Source organism: Narcine bancroftii, chromosome 4 (genome assembly GCF_036971445.1).
Source record: "Narcine bancroftii isolate sNarBan1 chromosome 4, sNarBan1.hap1, whole genome shotgun sequence".
NCBI lineage: Eukaryota > Metazoa > Chordata > Chondrichthyes > Torpediniformes > Narcinidae > Narcine > Narcine bancroftii.
This window is the reverse complement of record NC_091472.1, coordinates 298,467,833-298,490,117: the sequence shown is the minus strand read 5'-3', so window position 1 is coordinate 298,490,117 and position 22,285 is coordinate 298,467,833. Positions and strand designations below refer to the sequence as shown.

The 22,285-nt window shown below is 38.5% G+C and overlaps 1 protein-coding gene across 22 annotated transcripts in view; it reads right to left on the bottom strand.

The window, feature by feature from the left end:
• Positions 1 to 22,285, bottom strand: part of LOC138762132 (kalirin-like) — an 873,682-nt gene that overhangs the window by 53,046 nt on the left and 798,351 nt on the right. For all 22 annotated transcript variants that reach the window (XM_069935559.1, XM_069935558.1, XM_069935560.1 and 19 more), the window contains 6 exons: positions 21,159 to 21,344; positions 18,386 to 18,557; positions 13,489 to 13,724; positions 10,405 to 10,652; positions 9,097 to 9,232; positions 7,845 to 7,904 (listed from right to left, as the gene is read on the bottom strand). In XM_069935559.1, coding sequence (XP_069791660.1) covers positions 7,845 to 7,904; positions 9,097 to 9,232; positions 10,405 to 10,652; positions 13,489 to 13,724; positions 18,386 to 18,557; positions 21,159 to 21,344 — 1,038 coding nt within the window. The remainder of the gene's footprint in view (positions 1 to 7,844; positions 7,905 to 9,096; positions 9,233 to 10,404; positions 10,653 to 13,488; positions 13,725 to 18,385; positions 18,558 to 21,158; positions 21,345 to 22,285) is intronic.

Genomic DNA, 22,285 nt, shown 5'->3' with positions numbered 1-22,285 from the left:
TCACAGCAGAAAAAAAAACTTACTCCACACACAACTGAAGACAATATTGAACTTGGCTCATTGGAGCTGTGTGGCAGTGGCATTACCTGCTGTACAATTTTTCCAACCTACCAGATTTCATCTGTAATGGAAGATTTAAACCGTTATTTTTACTTTTGCAGCCTTTGCTTCTGCAAGGCTGAGAACCTGCTTGTTTTTAGAATCAGCAGACATAATCTAATTTCCACTATGGGGCCCAGGGATGGATATGAATTAGTAGATACACCTAAATTCCACCATGAGGCCCAGAGATGCAGTTTTCTTTTGTTGGTTGCAGACTGTCAGGAGACCTTGAAGATAATTAAATCATTTGTTCAAAGAGATAAGCTATGAAGTAAACAACTTTTGGGTAATATAAGCCATGGTCCCACTGCTGAAGTTTGAGACTCTCCAAGAGGTGGCAAAATCTCTCAGCAAGAAGAAGAACTTCTAGACTCCAGGTAATGTCCCGGTCGAGGGAGGTGGAGAAGCTGCTACCGGCGCCCCAACAACCTACTACAACTGTGCAGTCGTTGCCTCGCTTCAGCAGTTGGAACCAGTCCAGGCGTTGATAAGTATAGTTGGGAAGGGCTAGCATATTGTAGTGTGAAATTAGCTTTTGAATTTGTAATAAACATTTGTATTTACTGAACTGCTCTCAGTGTATGTGTCTATTTCCTTTCGGTAGCTCAAACACTGTGACCAATCTAAAACAAACTAAATGAGAAGTACAAGTTTACCCAGGACATCATCCAAGTGTCAGATGTAGATAGGAGGACAGAGATCGCTGCTGTCTAGTGATCATCAATTTTTTGCCAGGCCTGAAGTCTCGACCTTCAAAACTCTTTTCCTTCGTTGATCATCCAGAGACCTAATGTTAGTGGCCCTAAGCCTCTAATGTGGAAGTCAGACACTGGGTGGATTCTGCTTGTGCTGCAGTTCAAACTATGAGAGTAACATTTTTTGCACTGGACAAGGCAAAGGCCAAAGGACCAGACAACCTGACTGTGGTATTGAAGACATCTGTTTTACATATAGCCAAACTGTTCCACTGTAGTTATAACACTGACATCTACCCAACATATATTCTAATCCTTCAACAAAAAAAGGATAAATCAAATCAGTCCTGTTACTGCCCAAATCAATCTAGTCTAAGTATTCAGTTAAGCGATGGAAGGTGTATTTGGCAGTGCTGAACAACATCATTTACTCCGCCCCCTATCAATATCCTGTTTAGTTCCAGCCCTCATACCACTCTTGGTCCAAGCATGGATTCCAAAAGGTGAGAATGACTGCCCTTGATATCAAGGCTTTTGACAAAATGTAGCATCGTATGTCCTGATAAAACTGAAGTCAATGGGCATCAGGAGGAAGTATCTAGTGACTGGAATCATAACTTGCAAATTTGAAAACATTTCTGGTTGTTGGATGTCAGTCATCCCAGAACTGGGAGGGTCAAGCATCCTTGCTTGTTTTTGCAATTATTATCTTTTAATCATAGAATCACAAGGATCCACAGAGGCTGTGGGTGGCTGGCGACTTGCAGTCGAAGGACTCACATGTGCTGCAGGCTGCTGGATCAGAACCAGGATTCGAGAGGGTGCTGAGGGCAAGAAAGGTTTCCGAAAGGCCTCTGGCCATGAAGGTTCGTGATCATGTGGTAGGTTTAGGCCTGAAACTCATGCTATCAATGGTTTGAATTTAAATTTAGACATACAACCCAATTACACCCAATTGATCTATACAGCCCTACCATCTCCCCCCTCTCTCTCTCATTGCTGTTGGCCCCTCCCTCCTTTCTCCACCTATCATTTTCTGCCTTGCCACTCCCCCTTCCCCCTTCCTACATTTTGTTCAGACACTTGCTGGCCTTTTTTCATACTTTGATGAAGGACTCAAGCCCAAAATGTCTGTTCTGTATCTTTGCCTTTGCTACATAAAGGACACTGCTTGACCTGTTGAGCTTCTCCAGCATTTTGTGCTTTTACTTCAACCACGGTGTTTACAGAATTTTGTGATTTACTTCTGGTCTACACTCCTGGTATGTTTTGAATGGTGGGGGGGGGGAACCAGAGCACCCAAAAGAAAGCCATGCAGACATGGGAAGAGCATACATACTTCTTACAGACAGTGCCAGATTCGAACCCGAGTCGATAGTGTTGTAACAGCATTTCACAAACCACTATGCAAACTGTGCTGCCCCAAGAGTCTGTGTGGCAGCAGAGGATGTGGAAGCACTGGAGGTGATACTTAGCGTTTCTCAAGGGACTCTCTCTGTTGCCTCTCTTTCTCTTATTATTAGGGGCACTGATCTCTTTTCTTGCCTTATGGCAAAATTTGTACATCATGTACATGACATTTTTATGTATTAGTACATGGGAATAAAAGGAACCTTGAACCATGAAAAATAATATTATTCCCTGATATTGTATGATGTTCAATGCCATTTGCAATTCAGCAAAAGGAATCCACACCTGCTGGACTGAGACAACATTTTGGTTTATCTGATATGTGGGCCGTAACATTCATGACAAATCACTAGACAATGGTCATCTCCAATAGAGACAGTATAACTACCTATCCTTGACAACCAAAGACATCACAAACCAAATCCCCAACAACTTGGGATGAGGGAGGAGAAGTTGCCATTCACCAAAAATTCAACAGCAGGTCAGAGTGAAACATGATGAATACATAGAAATTCTGAACAGGCCATTGGAGCAATATATTTAAAAAATACAGTTGAATTCAAGGCTTGCTTCACCACTCAGCTCTTCTAAAATAATCTTCAAAATTAGAGTGTTTAGTTTGTTACAGGTTCATATAAATAGACCTTGCATTTGTCCTGAAATATAACATGTAAATTTCTGAGATTCAAAAATATATTGAATTTTAATTTACAGTTTTATTTTCATGGTGAATTAACATCATGTGTTTATAATAATTTATTGGATTTAAAATCAGTCTCCATGGCTGCGATCAAGAGCAATTGGGAGTGAGATTTGAACTTAACATTTTCAGATGAAGATTGGTACTCTACACCCATCTTGATTAATGATTCCTCATTTTGGGCAAGGCACTGTTTATTACAATTTAAGGTGGTGCACAGAACTCATGTCTAAACTTAAATTATCTTACTTTTATGCAGATATTGATTTACTGTGTAAGAAATGTAAATTCTTTTGAAGCTTCTCTGATCCATATGTTCTGGGATTGCCCAAATTTAGAGGATTCTGGAAGGACATTTTTCAAACTTTATCAATGATTCTTAAAATTAATTTGGAACCTTGTCCATTAATTGCTTTGTTTGGGTTCTCTCGTTATTCAGATAAACTTATATCTGCATCTGAAACAGTTTGAGCTTTTACCACGTTGATAGCTAGACGAGGAATTTTATTGAAATGGAAAGATGATTCATCCCCTACTCATACACAGTGGTTATATGATGTAATGTTTATTTAAGTTTAGAGATAATCAGATATAAAATTAAAGATAGAAAGTTTCAATTTCTGAAAATTGTGGAGCACATTCTTAGAATTTTATAACTGGAAGAATTTACAATTATTGTATGTTCAGGTGGTTCATTGCCTGTTCTCTGGGGGTCACCAGTGGTTCCACATTATGGATTTTATAAGATAACCTTGATTAGAGGGAGGGGATAGATTAGATTTAGTTTCAGTTTTTAGTTTTTTTCCCCCCTTTATTTTATGTTATTTCAACAAATGGGTTTAACTTGGTTGCATAGATAATTTCAATTAATTATAAACAATTATTGATGTAGTTTTATCTACTTTTCTCCATTACCTTTTTTGTGCATGCTTACAGATGAATTATTATGCAATTGTCAATTCTGCATTTACCCTTATATGTTGAACTCAATAAAAATACAGATATTTTAAAAAGAAAAATATATTGAATTGTAGAAAAATAGCAACAAACAAAATTTTTTAGCAGTTTTAGAGGTCTTTGGGTAAGTAAGAAATTTAGTTTTATGAAGCTCGGCCATCATGTTGCAAAAAGCTTGACCACCAATAGTGAATCCTAAAGATGAGGTAAGGAAAATGTTATAACATCCAACACACACAAGAAGGAGGGGATGAGGTTAAGGCAGTGGTTCTCAACTTTTTTTTCCATTCACGTGCTATCTTAAGTATTCCCTTACTAACCACAGAACACCTATGGCATAGGATTGCTTAAGGTGGTGTGGGAGTGGGAGGGGGGACAGGTTGAGAACCACTGGGTTAAGGGATCTTTGCAGAAATGGGGTCAATGTGGATAAGAAGAGAGAAGAGATATTTTCAATTCAATGGTTTGAAAGAGAATGTTCTAGACCCTATTGATCAAGATGCTGAATAAGGAGATGGGTATGGTTTGCAATGTTAGTGGAAATTAATAGGGCAAAGGCATGTAATGTTTGGAAGGTATGGTGTAATTGGAATTTAAAAATTATGTTGAAAAAGTTGTGTAGGCTTTTCATCAAATGGTTAACACAGTGTGACTCAGAGTGCAGAGGAAGAAAAAGTGTGTTCCCCAAACATTCAAAAGATATTTCTAACTCATTTATAGGCAGGCAGTTTGATCAACACAATGGAATTGTGAAATAGAGAGTGGCAGTACGGAATTCAATGCCACAGGTATAGGAAACTAATTCCATATAAATGATCTTGGAAGTAATTCAGTGGGGCAAAGTAGCAGTTGTTTATGGAGCTATGCCATTTGCACTAAGACAAAAAAAATACTGCTTTTTATAAAACATCTTATCACATCGAGAGAATACAGCCAGCCAATCTTTTGATAGAAGACAGAAGATTCTGTTATTTCAGTAATTCTGTCTGTCAAATTATTGAGGCAGAGATTTAAAATAGAGAAGCACAAAAAATGCAGATCTCGAATCTTAAGGAAGCAATGAGAAGCTCAGCAGGTCAGCGTAGAGCCGATAGGGAATGGGACTGAAGTGGGGAGAGGTGGAGACAGGCAAAGGGAAGGGAATAGTTAGAAAAGTAAGATTAAAAGTGCATTAAAAAAGAGGTGGGAATAGTGGAACCAGACAATGGTGAGAGTTACCTGAAATTAGAAAAAAATTATGTTCGTGCCATTGTTAAAGACTGTCCAGGAAGAATATGATATTAATTTAATTTTAAAGAAGACATACAGCATGGCAACAGGCCCTTCCAGTCCTCAAGCCTGTGCTATCCAAATAGACCAATTAATCTACCAACACTGCACACTTTTTGGAGGGTGGGAGGAAACCTATACACTCACACAGATATGGGGAGAATGGATAAACTCCTTACAGAGAGCACCAGATTTGAACTCAGGGTTCTGGCACTTTAATAGCTTTGCGCTAACTGTGCCGCCCTAAATTTTATGTTTGGCCTCACCCAAGCAACAGATGAAGCTGAGGACAGACATGGTGGAGGGAATTGAAGGAGTTGCCTTCTGGGAATTGTAGCTTACCCACAGGCAGAGCTCAGTGAAGCAGCTTCCCAATCTGCATTTGGTTTCACTGATATAGAGGAGGCCTTAGGTGCTCAATGTGCACATAAATTTCTCCCTCAGCTGGAAGTTTTGTCTGTGCCCCTGGATGGGGGAGAAGGGGAGATGTAGGGACAGGTTTTGCATTTCCTGTCATTACATTGGGGTGCCAAAGGGGCGGAAGGGTGGGTGGTGAGGTAAGAGTGGATCAGAGAATCTTGGAGAGAATGATTGGGCGAAAAGCAGGCAGGAGCGGAATGGGATTTGGTGGGATCATGCTGACTTTTGCAGCATGATTTAAAGAAATTGATATCAAAGGTTCATACAAAGTCACAGATGCACAAAGAGGCCAATCAGTTGTTTGAGTCCTTGCTAGTCAAAGGAAACTATCCAACCTAATCCCACCTTTCAGAATTGAATGTCACAGGCCTTTTTGACTAAATATCCAGATACTTTTCAAATGTATTTAGTGATTTCTAGCTTTCTTTCAGGCAGTAACTACCAGACCCCTCCTCTCTCTGGATGAAATTTGTTTTTTTCTCAATTCCCCTGATCCTTCTACCAATGACTTCTGTGTTCAGCCCTTTGTGAAGATATTTTCTCTCGATCGCCAATAACTTTATACATCTCATTTGTCTCCGCACAGCTTTCTCTTGTACTAAATTTCAAAAAAAGCTAATCAAATCTTTTCTCATAGTTGAAATGTTCAAGTAATAGATAATTCAGTCAGTCATCTCTCCAGTGCCCATCACATCTTTCCTATAACATGGTGACTTGAAATATACACTGTGACTTTTTCAACATTGTATGTAATTCAAGCAAAACATTCCAGTTTTTAACTTCTGCGCCTCAGCTAATATGGGAAAGCAATACCATATGCCCTTTTAACCAATCTATTTGCCTGTCCTGCTATCGTTAGGATTTGTGGATATACATTCCAAGATTTTACTCTTCCTCATCAATTTTTGCAACTCTCAGATTTAGTGTACATCCTCTTGCCTTCTTTTACCTGTACAAGCACATTAGCTCACACTTCTCCGGATCCTTTTGAGCCTGAAAGATTTCCTCCTCCTTGTAACCATATCTTTCCCTCACATTTAAGTACATACCATTAATATCCATAAAAATGGATGGTGAATGGAGCCCTATTGATTATAGCCTTCTATTTGTAAAAAAAACCCACACCTGACAATTATTATCCTTTGAGTCCAGCTACTAAAATTGATTTTAGCTCAGAAAATTTCTGCATACACTACATCAAGTTTGCATCTCAGCTCAAGCATGATCCATCGACTAGGCCATGATATTCTGCACTGCGTAACAGTCAGTAATTTATATATTACAAAAAAACAAAAATAAAGTGAGAAACACCCAAAAAAAAACTTGCATGCAGGACAGTGGGTGATGGGAAAATTGAAGGCAGCTGGGTTGTTTTTGATGGAACAAAAGTATCACGGAGTGAGCTAAAGGACTCAGAATATTTAATGGTAATGTTTATTTGGAAAAATTCTTTTTCTCACATGATAGCTGGAGGTATCAGTTCTGATGAGTTTTTGTTTCTTTGACCTGAAATGTAAACTCTTGCTTTTTGCTTTCCACAGATTCCACCTGCATGTTTCCAGCATTTTCTGTTTTCATTTTGCTTCCAGTGGTCATGCACATTTCCAAATTTCCAATATTAAAATAAATTCAATGATCACCCCAAGGATTTTTCATGTATTAAATCAAATTTAACCTTGCCCCTGCAGGTAAGTTACAAATTATACATCCCTAACCCATTACCATCAACCTAGTGCAAATACTAAATAAAAAACTGATATAAACTTAACTATTTTGTATCTTTCTTCAGGTAGTAAAAGAAAAATTAACACAATCTTTAGTGGAGGTGAGTAAAGATGATTTAACTATTTTTTATTTTACAGTCTCCTTAAAAATTCTGTTTGGTTGATAGAAAGGCAATGGCATCTTTTCCCTCCACAGCTGCATTAGGCACATTCAGAGACTTGTCCTTGATGCATGGTTGCCAGTTGGTGAGTGACTTGCAAAAGTTTAAATAGAAGTAATGGAAATGCATTAATTATCTTTTCCTTCTCTCCAAAAGGCCAAATAACTCATCTGCTTTCATTGTTTCACCGAGAAGTCTGGTTGAAATCAACTGTTCACCACCGAGGATTTTACATTTATTTATATCACACTCAAATAATCATATAAGCAAAAACGTGAAAGTCAATGACATGTCTTCAGCTCAGAGAAGAGAAAGGAAAACTTGGCTTGATCATTATTGGTCTTTGATTATCACTACTTTGCGGGTATACCCATTTGAATATCACAAGTAAAATAGTTGTTACTACCTCCATGCTAGTTTTAGGATCAAGATCATCACATTCGGATTCCTCAGAACTGTTAGACTCCTTTAGTTGCAGCATGAAGAGAAAAAAAGTAAAATCAGAATTAGTAGAGGAATTCATTTGCAAAAATTTCTACTACAAAACCAAGTTCAGTGCATGAGTGATTAAAACCACAAATCAGCCCACACATACATTCATGGCTTTATTTCTATATGAAAACATCTTTTCAAGAATTGCAGATAATTAAAGTCTCATACTTGCTCAATATCTGCAACATACATTCAGTGATAAAAATTTAGTAAAATAGGTGAAAACATAGACACTATGACATTAAATTTGCAGCGGGCCTTCAAAATGGTATATGTTCTAATTACATTATAAAAAGTTGTAAAGTAGCAGCAAAAAACATTAAAGCTCAATTGCAAACAGATCAATGGAATTATAACACATGAACTCAGACAGGAAGTAACATTATTTTGGAATGGGACTGCAGCCTTCATGATAGCACACATTTAAACTTTTCTTTAAAGTTAATTATTGGAGCACATTGATAAATGGCCAAAATTATCCAAGTTATTCTTTGGACATTTGTTTTTCAAAGAACCAAATTGAATATAACTTGCAAAAATAAAAAATTCTTCAATACCTTGAGCGAGTTCACACTTTTATACAGAGTAAGATACCAGACAACAGTTGTTAAAAAAACCTTTAATTTATTCACAATTCCAGCGAAAGAATATACAGTGTTCTCAGATCTCCAGACACACCCACAGTCTGTATTGTAAACAGAGGTGTTTTTAGTGACAACAGATCAACAGCATTTATGTTCCTGTTTCTGATATTAGTTCCAAACACAAGTGTTAATTGTAGGCTGCGTAAGTAGGCTATTGTTTGAAGGTCAAGCACAAGGTTTGCATTTACTGAAATCAGTCTTAGTCTGGTGAATCAGATCCATATTTCAGCAATATCATGTTAATTTTGTTCAGTGGAAATTTGTCTAGAACAGCTTCCTGAACTTAGAATGATTAATGCTATTAATTTCACCAATCGCATGAGGGAAATATTTAATTTGGACACAAAAATTTTTACCACTCCAAAAAAAGTTTTTGATATGGCTTAAATGCATGAATTATTTTGATTCTGTTGGAATAAAAATGTCACAAATAATCTAAGTGAATAAACCAACAAGAATAATACCTTGTGTCAGGACCTTATAAAGTGTGAATGTGCAGCTCCTAATTGTCAACTTACTCACATTAACAGAGGCCTTGTTGGTCAGAATATCCTTGGATTTACGGGCATCATTTTCAAACCTCCCTTCATTTTTCCCACTGTTCTCCTTTTCTCCTCGTTTTCTCAAATGCAGTGATGTATGCCAAGAACATGACTTCCTGTTGTACCAAAAAATGCACCAAATAACTTGAATAACTTAGGCTTCTGATGGATATGGGGCCAAACACAATCCAGTTCATTTCCAAAACTCTGGCAGCCATCAGTAGAAAAAAAAACAAGTAGGCTCTCAAAACAAAATCTATCAAGGAGTCTTATAGTCTTATTTTCTTTGGCAGAAAAGCTGACAGATTTAACAGGAAACACTTCTCCTCAATTAGGCAGTCTTTGCTATGCATCACACAATCTCATAAGGTCTAAATTAATTATTTGTATTTCCTCCAACACTGGTGTTAATATCCTACAAAGTAAACAGGTTGAAAAAGGCAGAAAGAGATAATTTTTTTAACCAAAACCAACAAATAAAATGAAATGCTAGTAATTGGACGCAGAATATAATCAGAAGCTGAAAAAGAGTTGTCCAGGTAAACTCAAAGCATTCATGGAATTCAGGGAATAAGTGCTTTAGGGTGCCACAGTTATGAGTCGATAAATGTTGCACCTCTAATCGCTGCACTTCAAAATTGAGCAGAACAGTTTTTACCGTTTCACTTATTTAAAACATGCTCATATTCAAAATTATTTTACATATTTAAAATACATTTATTAGTTACATTACAAGTACAACAAAGAGAAGTCTGACTATATTGCACAACCTGACTATTTATATGGGCTTATTAAATAGTGCAAAATATTTTTGTACAGGAATGTATTAGTAGGAGACCTGGCAAAACAAATTTTTTTTTACAATATGATGTCCATAACTTTGAAATTAAAAGAAAATAAAAAAATACATGCTTTACAAATTGCCATAGACAACAATTTCTCTCTAGCTGGAGAAGTTAGGCCTCAAATCAACATTAGGCCTTGTGCCAAATCTTTATAAAAATTCAAAACAAATGTATTAGTAACACAACATAAACATACTTCCAGTCCAGTCATTTCCACATTAGTGTTGTGAGGGTTAACGTAAAATGTTCCAGGACTGCATATTGTCACTTGCATTACAAATATTAACAGTAAAATGGAGCCTTCAGACATAGCTCTGCTAAGCTGATGATCCAGCATTCACTGGGTATTTCTGAAGTTTGTTCCAATGGCTTTGTGGATAAATTCAGGAGGGAAAACCCGCCATCTTTCTCTTTACATCCACAGGGCAGCACCTGGCACTTACTTGATGCTTCCTTCGTCAGTCTCTGTGGAGTAGTCACTGGTGTAACTCAGGATGAAGCCTGGAATCCACCCTTCAGCAGCAGGGGAGTTTTCATTTGCAGGTCGGTACACTAGGAACATGTTTTGTTGGTTAATGGCAAGAACCTGAACCACCTCGCCCTGAAAGACGCAAATCTCATTCTCTTTCACTGCAGCATAATCTTGGGTAACCAACATGGCAGAGGTCCCATTGCATCCAGCAGTGTTATTCTGTGCAAAGAAAACAGCATCCAATTAGAATTTACTGTCTGCCTTTACATTGAGAGAATCTGTCAACAATTAGAAGAGACATTATTTTTCAAACACTGATCTTTGGGAAAATTAGTTTAAAAAGTAATCCCCAAAGTGAGAGTAGAATGCTAAATCCATATCTTATTTTCACCAATATTTTCTTCATTTTAGATTTGATTTGCATTATTGAAATAATATTTAAATGCAACATTTGGAGACATATCCTTCATGTGCTTTGCATATTTATAAAAGCAATTCTCAAAAATTGTTTCCCCTATTATATCTAAAATAAATGGAGTCATCCAACCATCCTGTGAGACCAATTCTATATATTAATTTTTTGTCCATGTTATTTAATTACCATATTTAAAATGTTCCTTCCAAGCTATCATCCACTTGTTAACTGATCTCCACAAGAGAATGGACCTTAAACTCAACATCTACAAAGACAAAATGAACCCACCTTATCATATAGATGTAGTTCACATTTTCTACAGTGAACCCCTGAAAATGTGAATGAATTCTTAGACCTTGGTAGCCACCTCTCAGCAAAGGAGGAGATTAACCATGAAATTCATCATTGCTTTGTAACTGCCAGCACAGCTTTTGGTCCATTGTTAGAAAAGGTGATAGATGATCTATCTTTCAAACCTAGCACAAAACTCAGTCTGCAGGGCAACAATGATTCCTAAACTCCTACCTGCTTCTGGTACAAGGCACTGGAAAAATTCCAGCAACTATCTCTACACAATCTTCCAAACTTACTGAAAGGGGAAAAAAAAATGAATCAACGTGTCTACTCCCAGGCTCTACAGCCACTAAGTTGGAATGGCCTAGTTGTTTATGCGTTCAGTACCTGATATCCAAAACAAACACTCGATCATAGGAAGAGATTACCATATAGACAAAGGAAAACATTTAAGGATATATTTGAAGCCTTCTTAAAAATTGCAAGATCAGCACCAATGCTGGGAAATCCCTGGCCCACAAACACTCAAAATGTTGAATAAATATTCCAGATGGGATTGAAGACTTCAGGTTGATCCTTTGGGAGCCCACAGAAGCCAGCAGAAATAGCAGAAAGAAAGCACCACCACACAAGGCAGTTTAAGAAATATGAGTCGGAGTTTAATGAGATCACGGTTGATCTGATGGTAGGTTCATCTCCACCTACCTGCCTTTTCCCCATATCCCTTAATTCCCTTATTATGTAAAAATCTATTCAACCTTATCTTAAATAAATTTATTTAGGTAGCCTCCATTGCTACAATGGAAACAACTTACCTACCTCCATCTTATCTATGCTTTTCATAATTTTATGTTTCTATCAGATCCCCTCTAATTCTTCTAAATTCCTGTGAGAACAGTCCCAGATGACTCCATCTCTCCTCATAGGCTAACCCTTTCATCCCTGGAATCAACCTGGTACACCTCCACTGCTCCACCTCCAAAGCCAGTAAGTACATCCTTCCTCAAGCAAGGAGACCAGAACTACATGCAGTACTCCAGATACAGTCTTTTACCCGAACCTTGCACAGTTGTAGCATAACTCCCCTGCTCTAAAATTCAATCCCTCAAGCAAGGAGGCCAACATTCCATTTGCCTTCTTGATAGCCTGCTGCACCTGCAACCCAACCTTTTGCAATTCATGCACAGGCACTCCCAAGTCCTTCTGCATGGCAGCATGTTGCAATCGCTTGCCATTTAAATAATATTCTGACCTTCCAATTTTCATTCCAAAGTGGATAACCTCATATTTGCCAACATTGTACTCTATCTGCCAGACCCTTGCCCACACACTTAACCATGTCATCTGTCCTGACACATTTGTGGAAAGAGTTTTCAGTTTCCATATTGACCTCATCAAAGTCCATGATACCTAAGGAGAATAGACAAACAAACTATACAAAACAAAGCACTTGGCACTTTTATATCAGCCTCATGAATTTACTGAACTTAAATCAAATTAAAACTACTCATTCATTATCTGTAACTAGGATGCTGTGGAGTAGGACAGCTGCAACAAGAAACACAAGTCTGCTATTTATATATCATAGTGTGCGACAAATTCAATTGCAGTGTCTTGATAATCTGAATGATTTCATGTTGGAAGGTATTAGTCAGCTGTTTTGCTATTAAAATGGAAGACAAGCATGCCATTTCCATTAAGGGATAGGCTTATTTGAATGCTGTAACCCTGAAGGTAAAATGACTGTTTTAAACATGTGGATTGGCATAAATTAGATGACTTTAATTGTGTAAGTATGTTATTGGGATTGGGTAACAATAAAATCAGAAAAATGTGTTGCAAGTCAAAATAATTAATGAATAGTTAACATTTAGAAAATCATTCAACACATTAAGACAAATGTCTCTTGCTTCCTCTCTAAATATCTTTTGGAAGGCATGATGCTTAATTCCATCTACTGTAAGGGCTGTTTTGAGGTGAGATGGTGTGGATTGTGACTTGCAAAGCTTCCCCATTTTGGCTAGGGGATGTTAAGCAAGTATGCAATGGCTTTTATAGTTTTAATTAATGATTTTATGCATACATTAGATAATTTCCCAGATTAATCCAATGATACAAGTAATATTCAAATAGCACTGTTTGCATATCACCATTTATGATCTACCAGAAATAAATATTCGATTATTTGTTGGAAATAATCAGTCTGCTAGAATGGTTGAATAAACAGTTGCACAATCACTACAATACTTTGGAATGAACGGTCCAAAGATCTCGAGTTACTGATAAACCAATGCAATGCAGTTCCTCGGGTTTTCTACGACGTGGAAGACTTCATTGTGCAAGTACCTTGATTTGCTCATATTCTCCATATTGCTGATCATCAACAAAACTTGCGGTTCCATTGGAGGTAGATAGCTTCAACAGGGGTAATGATGGATTGTGAACCGACGATTTCAGAGGCTTTTCAGCATGGGAAGAGGAGAGTGCTCTGATATTTGGCTGGGGGATCCTGCTTGCTTGTGGTTTTCCTAACACCTGTGGGCCACTTTCTCTTTTCATATACTCAATCGGTGATTGCAGTGCTGTAACAAAGATCAAGAAATCAGGGGAGGATCTGGTCAAGTCACAAATAGAATAAGAATGATTTGTAATATCATAGAAAAGTAATATTTTAATTTCTTGCCAAATATGTTAAAGTAGACATGCAATAATGCTTCAGCAATGTCAAAAATATAGCTTCTCTAAGGCTCTTAGAGGTTAGATACTTTTTTTTTCCTATTAGGACCACAGGTCAGAACAGTTGGCGTAGCGGTTAGCACAATGCCTTTACAGTGCCAGCGATCAGGAGCAGGGTTTGAATTCTGCACTGTCTGTAAGGAGTTTGTACGTTCTTTCCATGTCTGCATGTCTAACGTACTGGGGGTGCAGGTTAATTGGGCATAAATTGGGCGGCATGGACTCGTGATGCGAAATGACCTGTTACCATGCTGTATGTCTAAATTTAACTCTTAACACAAGGATGGACTTTGCAGATAGTGATAGAGAAATAGTGTGTAAAAATGGTGAATATCTAATATACAGAAGTAAAACACAAAAGTCTGCAGACACCATAGTTGAAGTAAAAACACAATGCTGGAGAAATTATACCAATTGGTTTATCAACAAAATTTCTAAGGGCTTTTTCTCTGAAACTATTGTTACGAGCCCAGAGGGCCCCAAAACCCAGCAGCAATAGAAATTCACCAAGACAAATAGTTACTTAAACAAAAGTTCTTTTAATTATCTTTAAACATGGAAACAGGATCAAACTTTAACTTATTACTATTAACTTAAGATAACTCAACTCCCTTCTAATTCTAAGCACACGTGCATGTAATGTGTGTGTATGTTCAGAAAAGTTCTTTGATTCACAGTCCAATCCCACCTAACTCACTGGTATCAGGCAATTCTTATACTATGCACAGAATTTCACCAGGCTTTTGTGCTTGAAAGGTAAATGGTTACCACTCAGAGAGATTCTTGTCGGTTTTCAGAGAGAGATTTGTTGCTCATTGGACACAAACTGATTCCTTCCAATCAGCCACTTCAGTGTCTTGCCAAAGAAACTTGCCCCATCAGGGTTTTCCAGGTGATAACCTCTTTCTTTCAGGTCACCATAGAGTTCCTTTTTGTTTCCCTTATTTCAAGTGAAACATTATATAGCCAGCCATCTCCTCTTGTGTGGACCACAAAGGCTTTGACCAGGCTGAACTAAGAACTCACAACCCATCTTCAAAATGGGGATTTTCCACAAGCTTTCCAGCTTGTCCTGTTCCAGTCACAGCTGCTGCTGCTGAACTGTAGAACTGAACTCAAAACACACACTCTCTCTCTCTGAGAAAAACCTATTTGACTCTCTCTACCTGCAAAACCACATGACTCTCCTAGAACAGTAAAATGCATTCAGACAGACTGCAGTACCAGACCTAATCTTCGAGTCCGTTCATCTCTTGCTTTCCAAAGCAATAATCCATTACTCCACGGCGCGTCCAATTAACAGCTACTTGTGAAGTCCTTATAAGCATTCTTCAAAGTTTTTGCCTGGACTGTCTGGCTTGAACAGAGCTCTTGCATTTTAAATGAAATCTGTTTTTTGAAGTGTTTGTGTTTGTGATCTACTCTAAAAAAATCTGCCACAATTTATCTCCTTTAAAAAATATCGATATAAAATATAACATAATCTGTCTCATTATTAACAAGCCATTTTGGCAGAATTATATTTACTGAATTGTACAGAGACAGAATCATAAAGTGCAAGTTAATATTTTCAATGCTGGAAGCAAAGTAAAAAGACTAAGGAAAAAACAAGAAAAATATCCGCAGCTATAATTAACAAGAAATGACATTACACAAATACTAAAATTTTTTTTTAATCAGGCAGGTTTTTTGTTGAGGGTAGTTGTGCAGATTAGAAATAGGCACTACATTAATCCCATTTAACCACATTAGATCCATAGCCTACTATCCCTTCATAATTCAATTACTTCTCTCGATGTTTCTTAAAAATTATGAGTATTTGTGTCCATCATCTCTTCAAGAAATACATTCTAGATGCCAGCCACCCACTGTGACAGAAAATCCCCCCTCAGATTTTCTTTAAACCTAATTACAATCTAAATGTATTGTTTTTCCCTTTCTTCCATCAATGTCCTTGACTACATGTGGCCAGGCCTGAGGGATTTATCCACCTTAATGCGCTTTCAGACTGCCAGCACCGCCATAATGTTGAAATGAATGAAGTCATTTCCCAGCTTCCACAACCTTCTCCACTGTAAATACCATTTGAGACCTCACCCATTTGCTGTGCTTCACACATAGGTGATCCAGAAGGGGACCTGTTCTCTCTGGATTTACACTACAGGGTAAGAACATCCAATTTATGAACAACTCATACTTATGAACTGACAAGCTGGCCATAAGTAGAATGTTGTCAACTTATGGGTTGAGCATGGCTGAGTCAGCATCACAAGAGAATACAAAGTATGATACTCTTTTTGACCCACAGTTTTAAATTTGCAATTTTAAAGTTTTATTGTTGTTGCTATTTAAACCACCTCTTAATACTTTTCAAGACTCTAGTTTAAAATATAGGCGTTGAGCTGTGGAATAGAGAGAGTTAAGTGGGTGTGTTGAAAGTTATTGCTGTCTCTGCTGTGATCGGGTTCTTGCACTATCCAAACTATAGGAGTTTCCAAACTGCTGAATACCATTAGGACCTCAGGCTCCCGGCAGGAGCGGGGACCTCGGGCTCCCGGCAGGAGCGGGGGCCTCGGGCTCCCGGCAGGAGCGGGGGCCTCGGGCTCCCGGCAGGAGCGGGGGCCTCGGGCTCCCGGCAGGAGCGGGGACCTCGGGCTCCCGGCAGGAGCGGGGGCCTCGGGCTCCCGGCAGGAGCGGGGGCCTCGGGCTCCCGGCAGGAGCGGGGGCCTCGGACTGCCTATATTACTGTTATTGTGCTTGTAGAACTTCATAGGATTCACCTTTACCTTATCTGCAGAAGCTATTCCTTGTCCAAATATTGCTCCCTGGATTTCCCTCTTGTGTACTGCATCCCTTGTACTTTTCAAGGGATTCACTTGATCCTTGACACCTTCTTTTTCCTGACCAGCACCTTGATATCTTTCATCAACCTAGGTTACCTAATCCTGCCAGCCACATCCTTCACTTTACAGGAACGTGCTAACCTGAACTTCTCTATCTCACATTTAAAAGTCTCTCACTTGCCAGTTATCCCATTCCTTGTAAACAACCTTACCTAATCAACCTTTGCAAATTAATAAAAGGGAATTACTGGATGTATAGTGAGACTAATGTTCAAGTGCAACAACAATTAATATCACATATATAATTTAACACCATGATGTTACCTAAATAAAACCCATGGCAGAGTGATCAAATCAGTTACAAATTGAGGAAGTTTATAAATCATGAATGATCTATTCTTTAATAGTTGATTTGTAGATTAAGATAGTACAGAGAACAGTTGAGCACAGGAACAGGCCTTTAGTCGATGTATTGGTGCTGAACATGATGTACCAATCAAACCAAAACTCTGCTACTTGGTCTTAATAGTGATAGATACACTTCCATCCCTTTTATATTCCTGAATCTTTTTAGAAGTCTTTTCAATGGTACTATTGTATCTGCTTCCACTATTACACCTGTGAACCCATTCCAGGCATTGACCACTCTGTAAAATATTTACCCTATATATCTTTAAACTTCCTCCCCTCACCTTAAATGTGCCCTCTAGTGTGTGATGCCTTTGCCCTGGGGAAGAGATTCTGACTGTCCACTCTATCAATGCCTCCTCATGATTTTATACACCTCTATTAGGTTGTGCCCTCAGCCTCCAATGCTTCACCAAAAAACAACACATGTTTGGCCAATCTCTCCCCAAACTCATATGCTCTAAATCAGGCATACCTAGTAAACTTCTGTAATCTTTTCAAAGTCTTCACATCCTTCCTGTAATGGGGCAACCAAACTGCACACTGTTCCAAGTGCAGATGGAAGCAGTGATGTATATAAGCCCAGCATGCAAGCCGAGAGACTTACTAGGCTCTGCAGTGTGTACATCAGATTGACAACATGTACAGCAATTCCACAATGTGTACACTGATGCCTATAGTAGCTCAATATAGAATTCTTTGCTACACTTGAAACTAAAGGAGAGTGATCATCCTTGCCAAAAGGTTCCCCCACTGAAACTCTCAACACCTGGCCAGGCTCATTTGCCAATAAAAGGTCTGGTGTGGACCTTTTCCTGGTTGGACTATCCTCATGCAACTTTAAAAAACTCTTGGGCACAGGAGAGATGTGTATGTGTGGGATCCAGCATTATTTTTTCTGAAAAATTTGGTCCATGAAAAATAATTATTTGAATTAAAACATTAAAGTGGAATAATTTTTAACTTCAGTGCTAATATAGTGGATGGACTCGTAGGACCTTTATAAATTTCCATTAATTCTATCCAAAGGATAGTTGGAGTCACTAAGGAATTTGAAGGATCTTGGTGTGGTTTAGTGCATAGGCTTAGATAGAGTTGATGATTTGAATTATAGCTTTAGCACCAGCAGAACATTCTCATATGGAACATCAGGCTCCACATCACACAAACAATAATAATTATTTCATGAAGGTCAGCTTTTTTCTGTTCTGGCTGAGTGATACGAAATTTGAAATGTTCAAGTGCAATGTGCCTACCATTTAAGAAATTTCGCTGGGCGTCAAGGACTTGATTGATATCCTGAATCCAAGCTTGCCAGACTTCAATGCTCGGTGCCTGCAGGATGAATCTCTCAGAAGTTCCACGGGATATGAGAGCAAACTTGCAAAGTTCATTGTCCACATTCTCTTCAATGTTAAGGTAGCTCATCTAAAACAGGTAAAAGATGCAGGAAATGCTGAAAGCTGCATCAAGGTCAAGAACTCCGTCAATAGATACCATGTCTTTTGTATTTATACCGTCTTACAGATTCCACTTCAAATGGCTTGATCCATTTGTTGCACTTGTGAGTTTCCCAAATTTTACACATTATACTTAGAATAATCTTTAACTTCAGAGAGAGAGAGAGATCTCAGTTAATCCAAAAATTTGAAGTATATTTTTGCCATCTGAATTTCCAGGGCAATGAAAGCAAATTCCAGAGGTTAAACAATATCACCTTATATTTGGACTACATAATTCTTAGGGCTCTTAACCAAGATCAAAGGCTGTAGGGAAAAGGTCAGGCAGTGGGGCTGAATGGGAACATAGATCAGCTCATGACTCATTGGGCTGAATAGCCTATTTCTGCTCCTATGTTTTATGGCCTTCATTCAGATGCAAACTATAAATCAGTAATGTATTTATCATCAAACAGATATTAGTGAAAAGCAGTTTTGTTGCAGTAATTCTTGTAAGTGATTTTAATTTATTTATCAATCAATTTTTGCTTGTAAATGGAGATAATGATGAAAGCTGTTTCTTCCAGTTATTTTGATTATTTTCTACTGGAATGGTGTTCAGAGATCCTGCCTGACATGCAAGGGAACTTTCTTGATCTCCTACTTAACGACAGAAATTTTATGTTCCGTTCAGCAACCAACATGCCTTTAGCCTTCAGATAATAAAATTACATCTTACTTATATTTAATACAAAAGCATGAAAATCTTGGGAAAGGAGATATTATTGGTGACAAAATGAACCCATATGGAATTTCAGTCAATTTATTTGAAGATCCTGGTAACTGTTTGCTTTGCTTCTAGATCTGACCCCAACACCTGGTCAATACTTATAACAACAATTCCAACTAGTCCCACTTCCAAACCTTCTTCTCAGAAATCTGAAAATTCTTCCCTTTCTCATTCTAACCTAGTTCTCATTCAACACTACAATGGATTCAGCCTCCATTACTCTTCCTGGCAGTTTATTTCTGAGCCAACTACTCGTTGTGTATAAATATTTTCCTCTTGCCACTTTTGAGCCATGGAATTATGCAAACTCCACAGAGACAGCACTGGAGGTCAAGGCTGAACCTGGGTCAGAGGAGCTTATAGCCCGAATAACTGTGTCACTGTAACACTCTTTTTGGTTCTGTTTAATGTCTTTAATTCTTGACCCCACACTCCTCCCAACAATGCAAATAGTTGCTCTGTGTTTTCTCTTTCCATACCCTTCATGATGACAGTGGTGAGTACATGAATAACTGAAAATTATCATGAATATACAGCAAATATTTCAGGAGGAAAATATTATGTTTTTAAAAAAAATTTAGACATACAACACGGCAACAGGCCCTTCAGGCCTACGAGCCCGTGCTGCTCCAATACACTCAATGAATCCACACCCCTGTACATTTTTGAAGGGTGAGAGGAAACTGGAGCACTCAGAGGAGACCCATGCAGACAAGTGGAGAACACACAAGCTCCTTCCAGACAGCACTGGGTTTGAACCCAGGTCGCTGGTGCTATAATAGCGTTGCACTAACCGTTACGCTAACCATGTCACCCTGTGTGTTATGTTAGGCTTTATTTTATGTATAATGATATGATGTCTTATTTCAATGACATAGGTTCTATTGAGACAGCATCTAAAATATTGTGTATAGTTTTGGTCTCCTCTACTACAGAAGGATGTGCAAGTCCTGGAATGTAAGAAAAAAAAGAGAGCTGTGATTTCTGGTAATGATTTGGAATTGGGTGTACAGGACACCATTTCTAAAAGTGTAGATGACACAAAACTTGGAGACAGAGGGAACTTTGATGATGCCAGTGATAGACTCCAAGGGGATATAGTTGGACAGGCAGAATGGTTGGACAGGCAGCTGCTTGCCATTCAAAATAAGATCACAGCTGATCTTTTGCCTCAGTACCATTTTCTATACTAATCCCACATACCTTGATTCCTTAATATACAAAACACTGGTTGCTCTCTGCTGTGAATACATTCAGTGATTGTATTTCCAGAGATTCACTACCTTCAACGTGAAGAAATCTCTTCCCATCTTAGTTTCTTCCAGCCCAGAAAAATCAACCTTTCAAAATATTACATCCTGCTTTCTGCTACTCAAACAAATCTCTATCCCTACACATCCACTGGTTGACAAGTCTCCTATCAAGGGTTCTTACACTGAACAATTTATTCTTCAACTTGACCCATTTTCTGGACAATCAAATGTGCGGCTACAGGGACTCACGGAGTCCAAGCATTGTTGGCTTATATTTTGATCAGTGACTTCCTCTGATATTTCATCAGGATATATTCAAATTAGTTAAACACAATCTATGCTGACATTTTCAAATCATTTTGCACTTGTTGAACTGATTGCCAATTTCCCATTTGCTCAGGTGGTTTATCCACTTTGATTGCAGCTGAATTATCTAGTAAATCTTCTCTTTTGAATTTTTCCTCATCCAGAACTGCAAGTACTCTTTCCTTTGCTGACATCAGAGGAGTATGTTGGTAAAGATCACAGGTTAGATGAGGAGACTTACCTTAATGCTCTTCTTGAACTGATACCTTGGTGTTGAAGAACCCTTATTCAGCAATTCACTGAAGATTACAATCTGTTCGAAGAGAAAGACTCTTCGTTCCTTACTTCGGGAGAGAACCCCTGAATCTTGTTCTGTCACATAGAATGTATCCTGCTGCAGTAATTTTCCTTGTGCTGTGATTTTTCCCTGAAAAGCAAATTATTCAAATTAGATATAGTTCTGCTTGGAACAATCACTTTATACAGTACTGAAATAGGACATTCACAAAAGTAATATAGATTGCTCACTGATGGTCCAGCTTTCCATACTCTAATGCTATCTTTGCCCAGAACTTATTTACCAATTTTTAAACTCTATTCTGGTTTAAATCTCAGCTTCTCTGAAGAATAAGAAAAACTACAGATAATGAAATCAGATGCTGAATCTATGCTCTGAATTCTTGGAATGGAATATGTGAAAGGAGATCTCAGAGGCCATCCATTGATTCTTCAGCTATTTATTCCACAATTATGTGCTTTTATTAATAGCACAACAACAAGAAAGTGGCGGTGTTGCTGGCGTGGACCTGGGGAGAGCGGGGAATGGAGACACAGCATTTGTCTGCCGGGTCAAACCGCCATGCCATGTCATCATGCCGACAGCTCCGTACAGGCTTTGAACGCTGTGTTAAAGGAGCCAACAGTGTTTTTATTTAAAATCCTACAACCCATGCAATCTACAATATGTGCCTAAGGTGGCAGCACATGTGGTGGTAGTGGCCTAGAGGGGTTGCAGACTCTGCCATCAGAACGGCAAGAAACATGCCCCATTGAGAAGAAGTATTCCAGCTAACCCTAGAAGTCAGTGACCACGGTATCAGACAAGTGAAGAGCTCAGTGGCTGAAGGATGCACACAGGCTGAGGGCAGCTGGCGATGTGCAGTTAAAGGACCCACACAGACTGTGGGTTGCTGGAGACTGGCTCATGGGAACCAGATATTAGAGGCAGGATTCGAGAGGGTGCTAATGACAAGAAGGGCTACTGAAGGGCCTCAGGCTCTACATAAAACATAGAACCCTACAGCACAGTACAGGACCTTCGGCCCTCAATGTTGTGCCGACCCATATATTCCTTTAAAAAAAATGACA